General features: G+C 38.0%; 1 protein-coding gene across 1 annotated transcript; it reads left to right on the forward strand.

Annotated features, from left to right (window-relative positions):
* Nucleotides 1-165: 165 nt before the first annotated feature.
* wdr73 (WD repeat domain 73) lies at nucleotides 166-7634 on the forward strand. The gene is made up of 8 exons (XM_053327478.1): nucleotides 166-270; nucleotides 903-970; nucleotides 1502-1587; nucleotides 2279-2367; nucleotides 3336-3403; nucleotides 3929-4114; nucleotides 6044-6421; nucleotides 7265-7634. The coding sequence occupies exons 1-8, from the start codon at nucleotides 188-190 to the stop codon at nucleotides 7513-7515; spliced, it is 1209 nt and encodes a 402-aa protein (XP_053183453.1). The 5' UTR covers nucleotides 166-187; the 3' UTR covers nucleotides 7516-7634.
* Nucleotides 7635-8265: the final 631 nt, after the last annotated feature.

Below are 8265 nucleotides of genomic sequence, written 5' to 3' on the forward strand. Positions count from 1 at the left end.
ATATTCGGACTGATTAGTCTGTGGATTTAGTCTTCTATCACTTCCACCGATCAGCTGTTCGTCCTCCTGTCCGATAGGCGCTGCTGTGACTGTAAACGTCACTTTTTAATGAACCAATCAGAGGCCGCAGAGTCATTAAACAGGAAGTAAACACGGAGAGGAGATGCAGCATGGAGGTGAAAAAGGGATGAAAGAAGGGATGAAAGCAGGGATGGAGGACTCAGAGTTTGAGGATGTTTTAGATGACTGGTTCATCGAGTCTCTGAAAACGTGAGGAAACTTTTTTATTTACATTAAAGTCTTTTCAAAATAAAGCTGCTGAACTCGGTTTAAAATGTCTCATTTTAAAGTCTTTTATTGTCCAGCTGCTTTAAATTCCTCTTAAATAACATCATGAAGCTGGTTTATGCATCTTATTAATCTGTTTATCTACTCGGCTTTCCTTTTATCTCACTCTGCAGCCTCTTTATTAAAGTTTAACTCTTTATAAAATGAAGCTAATCTGCAGCATGAGTGCAGAAAGTTGCTAAATGTCTCAACTTAATGTTAAAAAATTAACAAAAGCTGGGCCATTTATATTACTGCCGAATAAAGAGTGGATTCATTTGATTAAATTCATATGATCATATTTAATATACAACTTTTCTCTGCTTGCTACTTAACTAAACAATATTAAATATGTAAAAAATGTTAAAGGAGTGTGGTGTAAATATTGCTCATGAATGCCACATATTTAAATTAGTGATATCTAACAGCTGCAATGATTAGTTTTCATTTTAGTTTGTTTTGAATTGTTTATTGTAGTTTTTATTTTTATTTCAATAACTTTTTTTCACTGCTAGTTTAGTTTTTAGTCTTATAGTTTTGGTTAACTTTAATAACCAGCTGTGTGTTGCGTTCAGGTACAAAGATCTTCATGTGTATCAGCTGGAAGGTCCAACGCAGGTCATCGAGTGGACATCAGGGAAGAGTGAGTTTATATTATTTACACACACTAAATATTACTGTTAAATAAATGTAAAACAAACAAACTACATACTGTCTCACCTCATAATAAGTCTGTACAAAATCATTCATCAGTCACAGATTAATTAGTGAGTTTATTATTCAGTTTTTACACTTCTAGGTTACAGAGGAAGAAGAAAGCTTTATTAAATGTGAAGAATGCAACTATGGGTCAAACATATGTATCAGCTGCAAATATTTCATTTTTTTGTATGTTCTGGGTCACATTAGGAGAAGTTGTCAAATTTCAGAATAAAAGTCTAAAGTATTTAGGATAAAATAAGATGAATCTTTAATAAGTTATAATAACAGCTTATTAATGATTATAAACCTTTCACTAAGCCTTTATAAGGGGAGATTTATTAAAAAGTGTTATCTAAAGAACTCCATTATTACATCATGTGTGAACGTTTTTTGATATTTGTGAGAAAAAAACATCCTGACAGTAAAAATGTGTTTTCTTTCTTTCTGTCTTACCGTCTTTGTTTGTGTTCAGCCGTCTGTGTCGCAGGTTACCGTCAGTCCAAAAATGAAATGTTGGAGCTTCGTTTGCCGCTGAAACTCCTGGCTGATGAAAATAAGGTAATAAATATAAATATTAAAGAGTTCATTTTTATTGATTTCCACCACACTGAGCTTCTACTGTGTGTGTGTCAGCGATAAATAAGAGTTGGTAAGATGAGAGATTCATAAATATGTTAAACTAGTTATAAAAGCAGCATCAGGTTTGTTAAAATGTACATTTAGTATTTTTGTTGGTTTTATATCATTTAAATGACATTTAAACCATTTTTTACCAAAAGTAAGACTGAACGCTCCTGAAAATGTCAAATGGTGTAACCACAAAAGAATGTAAGATCAGTCCACTTTCCTTCCTGTCTTCTTTTCCTTCCTTCTTCCCTTCCTTCCTTCCATCCATCCATCTGTCCTTCCTTCCTTTCTCCCTTTCTTTCTTTCTTTTTTCCTCCTTTCCTTCCTTCCTTCCTGTCTTCTTTTCCTTCCTTCCTTCCTTCCTTCCTTCCTTCCTTCCTTCCTTCCTCCCTTTCTTTCTTTCTTTCTTTCTTTTTTCCTTCCTTCCTTCCTTCCTTCCATCCTTCCTTCCTTCCTTCCTTCCTTCCTCCCTTTCTTTCTTTCTTTCTTTCTTTCTTTCTTTCTTTCTTTCTTTCTTTCTTTCTTTCTTTATTCCTTCTTTCCTTCCTTCCTTCCTTAGTTTGACCCCCTTCTCTAATATATTCTGTGTGTGTGTGTGTGTGTGTGTGTGTGGTGTGTTCAGGGTCTCTGTGCAGAACGGGATTTTAAAGTTATCCACGGTGGCTTCACAGACGGTCCGGTCCGCAGCCTCAAACACATTCCAGGAACGAGGTGAGCAAACAGCAGAGCAACTGTTTTATTTCCTTTTTTAAAAATTCTTCTTTCCTCCAGTGATTGATTTTTTCACTCTCTTTGAAAACTTTCAAAGCTTCTTTTTTACGTCGCTGAAGTGTGAAATAAAGCGATTAACGTCGGTGTGTGAAGACATGAATGTGATGAAACCGCTTTGAAAGAACAAACAGAATGAAAAGAGCCAAAATAATTCAACTTTTATTATTATTTCTGTCTGTCTCCTCTTCAGCTGCCACTAACACTCAGAATACAGAATATTTATTTTCTCAATAGGAAGAAAGGGAGGAAGGAAGGAAGGATGGAAGGAAGAAAGGGATGAAGGAAGGAAGGAAAGAAGGACGGTTGGATGGAAGGAAGGAAGGAAGGAAAGAAAGGGAGGAAGGGATGAAGGAAAGAAGGAAGAAAGGGAGGAAGGAAGGTAGGAAGGAAGAAAGGGAGGAAGGATGGATGGAAGGAAGGAGGGAAAGACGGAAGAAAGAGAGGGAGGAAGGAAGGAAGAAAGGGAGGAAGGATGGATGGAAGGAAGGAAAGAAGGAAGAAAGGGAGGAAGGAAAGAAGGAAGGAAGAAAGGGAGGATGGCAGGAAAGAAGGGAGGAAGGAAGGATGGAAGGAAAGAAAGAAGGATGATGGAAGGAAGGATGGATGGAAGGAAGGAAGGAAAAACGGAAGGAAGAAAGGGAGGGAGGAAGGAAGGAAAGAAGGAAGAAAGGGAGGAAGGATGGAAGGAAGGAAGGAAAGAAAGAAGGAAGGAAGGAAAGATGGAGGGAAGAGAGGAAGAAAGGAAGGAAGGAAAGAAGAAGAGAGAGAGAGAATACTTTTTTTTCTTTTTCTTTTTCTAAATTTTTCCCTGTCCATTTTTCTGACCCATAAAATATCAAAGTGTTCTCCAGGTCTGACATTATTTATAATATATCAACATGTTTTATTTCCTGCTCTTCTTTTTAAAGATGTGTTGTTACTAACGACGGGCTGAACTCTGACCTGCAGCTCTGGCAGCTGGGAGGAGACGACAGCGGTGAGTTATCACTGAACAGGAAGTCTCTATGTTTAAACTTCATCCAGGAAGAGAGAGAGGAGAGGAGAGAAGAGAGAAGAGGAAGAGAAGAAAGAAGAGAGTAGAGGAAGACAGAGAAGAGGAAGAGAAGAAAGAGAGCGAGAAGAGATAAGAGATGTTTAAGGTTCATCCAGGAAGAGAGAGAAGAGAGAAGAGGAAGAGAAGAAAGAGACGAGAAAGACAATTGGAAGAGAAAGAAGAGAGAGAAGAGAGAAGAGGAAGAGAAGAAAGAGAGGAGAAAGAGAAGAAGAAGAGAGAGAGAAGAGGAAGAGAAGAAAGAGAGAGAGGAGAGAAAAGAGAGAGAAGAGGAAGAGAACAGGAAGAGAGAGAAGAAAGAGAAGAGAGAGAAGAGAAGGAAGAGAGAAGAGTTAAACAAATAAATAAACAGTGAACTGAAGTGAAGGAATATAAATATCATCTTCACTCTCTTCTAAAACCTTTTTATGGTGTAATAAATAAAATAATCGTCTCGCCGTCTGATGACAGATGTGATCAGGAGGACAGGAAGTGTGAAGGGGAGGAAGAGGAGGAGTGAGGAAGAGGAGGAGCAGCGAGGAAGAGGAAGCATGATGGCGGCTCGTCTCTGGTCTCAGAGCGAAGTTCTTCACGGCGGTCGGAGCGACGAGGTTCAGCTGACTGATCTGGAATCAGGACGAACTCTCTATACTCTGGGTAACTACTGGGTTAATCAATACTAATCAATACACACTGATCAATAACTGTCTGATACATATTCACTGTCTGATCAGTTAATAATCAATCAGCTGTTATTCAAACATCTGCTCACTAAAAGAGTACAAAATAAATAAAAAGTATATATATAGAGCTTTACATAGGAAAGAATCCACACACACAATAAATATATATTTATACACACACACACACATTCATGGATTTATGTGTGTATAAAATAAAACTGAAATAATAATAATGTGATTATAAGTTAAAGTACTAAAAATGAAATGCTGAAGCTAAAATTGGTAATAAAAGTTTATTTAAAGTCTTTTTAGCATCAAATTTAGTAGTAATAGTAGTATTGTAGTACTTTTTGTAGTAGTGGTAGTAATTGTACTAGTAGTAGTTGTAGTTACAGTAGTAATATAGAAGTAGTAGTAGTAGTAGTAGTTGTAGTAGTAGTTGTAGTAGTATTGTAGTACTTTTTGTAGTAGTAGTAGTAGTAGTAGTACTTTTTTTGTAGTAGTAGTTGTAGTATTAGTATTAGTAGTAGTACTTTTTGTAATAGTGGTAGTAATTGTACTAGTAGTAGTTGTAGTTACAGTAGTAATATAGAAGTATTAGTAGTAGTAGTAGTAGTATTGTAGTACTTTTTGTAGTAGTAGTAGTAACAGTAGTACTTTTTGTAGTAGTAGTAGTAATAGTAGTACTTTTTTTAGTAGTAGTTGTAGTATTGGTTGTAGTAGTAGTAGTAGTACTTTTTGTAGTAGTAGTAGTAGTAGTACTTTTTGTAGTAGTAGTAGTAGTAGTAGTAGTAGTACTTTTTGTAGTAGTAGTAGTAACAGTAGTACTTTTTGTAGTAGTAGTAGTAATAGTAGTACTTTTTGTAGTAGTAGTTGTAGTATTGGTATTAGTAGTAGTAACAGTAGTACTTTTTGTATTAGTAGTAGTAGTACTTTTTGTAGTAGTAGTATTAGTAGTAGTACTTTTTGTAGTAGTAGTAGTATTAGTAGTAGTACTTTTTGTAGTAGCAGTACTTTTTGTAGTAGCAGTACTTTTTGTAGTAGTAGTATTAGTAGTAGTACTTTTTGTAGTAGTAGTACTTTTTGTAGTAGCAGTACTTTTTGTAGTAGTAGTATTAGTAGTATTGTTTTAAGACAGATTTAGAAAAGCAGTGAACTCATCCTTTAATAAATAAGATAAAGTAGAGTTAACAGTGATTTAACATTTCATATTTCTATGAATTTTTAAGCAGCAGCAGGACCAGAGTCTGTCACAGCTTGAGAGGAAACATTGGGTTGTTATGGGCTTATTGACACCAGCATGTCACTCTAAGAATAAATAATATATAATCTTTATTTATGGAATACTTCTCAAAACAAATGTTACAAAATGCTTCAAGAGGCAAGAAAACAGACCAAAGAATTAAACACTATTAATAATAAACAGCACTGAGGCAGATTAATAACACATAAAATCATTTATATTAAAGAAATAAAATAATGATATAAAATAATAAAATAAATTAAAAACATAATCCTGCACAAATAAACACACTCACTCGACATTATAATTATTATTATTTTTAAACTTTTAATTTGTGACATTTTAACTTTTTCTTTACTAAATGTCTAATTCATTTTAATTTATTTGTTGTGGGTTTTTTGCTTTTAATTTATTGTTTTATATTTTTATATTTGAGCGACTTCAGTTGTATGAAAGCTTCCCTATAAATGAAGTTTATTATTATTATTATTATTAAATATTTATCATTATTATAATATAGTACATTTGCTGTAAGGACGACTTAAACTGCTTAAATGTCCACAGATGTTCTTCAGATTTAAACTTAAACTTTTTTTCCATCACATTGATTATTGATTAATTTCACAGTTATCGTGTGTTTCTGTTATTCTGTCTCCATAGCGACAGACTCAGCCGATCCTCTGAGCTCGTTACAGTTCCTGAGCGACAACGTTTTCCTCGCCGGCTGCTCTAACGGGAACGTTTACGTCGCCGACATTCGATCGCCGGCCGCTCCTCAGCTCTCGCCCCCGCCGGCGCCCCCTGCTGGTGGAGACGTGCTCTGGTGGAGTGACGCTTCCGCGGGGTCGGAGCCGGCCGGCTGCAGGCTGCTGCAGCTGTCGGCATGTGGACAGGCGGTGGTGTCTGACCTGAGGAGTCTGGGAGGAGGAGCGGCGGTTGTGAGTCGGGCTCGGCTGGACGTTGGGACACGTCGCTGCGGCCTCGATGATGTCAGAGTGTCGTGGGCGCCGGCACTCAACGACTGCGTCTCCGTGTCAGGTCAGAGATCAGCTGTTTGAGTTTACCTTCAACTTTAACTTTTAAGCAAGAAAAACACACTTAAAGTCTGTGTAAAGTAAGAATAAATATGTTCTGAGTTTGACATACCACAGAGAAGTGTGTTAACCACCCTGCCAAATCTGAATGATTAAAAAAATCGCCAAATATATGAAATTAGGCTTCAAAGTTTTTTCTCTGCTCCCAAACGCTGTGGGCGTGCCCACCGAGTCCGCTGAAGCCCCGTCCCCTACCAAGTGTCACCTGTCAATCAAAGTCACCACCTCTACCAGAAACATGGACGCTACGTCTGAGAGCTTTCTGCTGCTAACTCAGCTGCTAGCTCAGCTACTAGCTCGGCGGCTAACTCGGCTGCTAGCCCGGCGGCTAACTCGGCTGCTAGCCCGGCGACTAACTCGGCTGCTAGCCCGGCGGCTAACTCGGCTACTAGCTCAGCAGCTAACTCAGCTAACTGTAGACTGTAGTAGTAGTAGTGTGTGCTAATGTATTTCTACCTCTACAGCAGCAGGGGCGGGTTTATGCTAATCACTAAATCCTGAACACAGAAATCTTGAAACACAGTTTGTGAAGCTTAGCTCCACAATTCAAATCTAAATGGTTTAAATGCTTTTTACACCTTTTTTAGAAATACATTTATGACCTATTTAATGTGTTTAGAAGAAAATGTCTGAATTCACTTTACACAGTTTTTCAGTGTGATTATGGCTCTTGCATAGAAGCTGTTTCAGTCTATTTGTTCTTGCTTTTAATGTTCTATACCAGATGTTTAGTTAATATAATATTAATAATAATAATAATAATAAGTTTCTGGTCATCTCTGTGCAGGATTCAGTGGATCGGTTCAGATCTACGATGCGTCTGTCTGGAGTTCGGAGCAGCAGCAGGAAGTGGAGCCGCTGTTTGAGCATCGTGGTCACTCCGTCTCATCGCAGCGGTCCGACGATGACGACGCTTCCGTCTTCATCACGGCTCACGTCTGGCATCCTGAGCGGCCGCGGACGCTGCTGTCTGCCGCCTCCGACGGCTCCGTCCACGTCTGGGACTGGGTCGACCGATCGGCTGCTGGCGGCTGCTGATGATGTCACGGTGAGCGTCCAATCACAGGAGGAGCCAGAAACCTTCCTGTGTGAGGATGAAGGACTTTTCTCTGTGCTGTAAAAACTGTTTTTATATGAATTACAGAAAGGTTGGAAATGTTTTTTAAGTTTTAGTTTAGTTTATTTCTGTCTCATGAACTCAAAACACTCATTTATAAACAAATAAACAAAGCAAACTATCATATTTCTTTGTTTCATGTCATTTATCTCCACCACATCTGTTAACAAGTCAGAAGGGGGAAAAAATCCAAGCTGGAAGGAAGGAAGAGAGGAAAGATTAAAGAGGAAGAAAGAAAGAAAATGAAAGGTAGAATGGAAAGATGGAGGGAAGGAAAGAAAGAAGGGAGAGAGGGAAAGTGGACCGGTTCTTGCCCACGGGCCTTATGTTTGACCCCCCTGGTGTAGATTAAAGCATTTATCCTTCTTTCATACATGCTGCACACACACACACACACTACTGACTTTATACATGCTACACACACACACACACACACACACACACACACACACACACACACACACACACACACTACTGACTTTATACATGCTACACACACACACACACACACACACTACTGACTTTATACATGCTACACACACACACACACACACACACACACACTACTGACTTTATACATGCTACACACACACACACACACACTACTGACTTTATACATGCTACAGTACACACACACACACACACACTACTGACTTTATACATGCTGCACA

This window comes from Scomber japonicus, chromosome 10, assembly GCF_027409825.1.
Source record: "Scomber japonicus isolate fScoJap1 chromosome 10, fScoJap1.pri, whole genome shotgun sequence".
In the NCBI taxonomy this organism is placed as follows: Eukaryota; Metazoa; Chordata; class Actinopteri; order Scombriformes; family Scombridae; genus Scomber; species Scomber japonicus.

Excerpts from the sequence above, each read along its gene's own strand:
- wdr73 (XM_053327478.1), top strand. The coding sequence starts at position 188 with ATGAAAGAAGGGATGAAAGCAGGGATGGAGGACTCAGAGTTTGAGGAT. Across the intron at positions 971-1,501 it reads CGAGTGGACATCAGGGAAGA|CCGTCTGTGTCGCAGGTTAC; the intron begins GTGAGTTTATAT and ends GTTTGTGTTCAG. Across the intron at positions 2,368-3,335 it reads AAACACATTCCAGGAACGAG|ATGTGTTGTTACTAACGACG; the intron begins GTGAGCAAACAG and ends TTCTTTTTAAAG.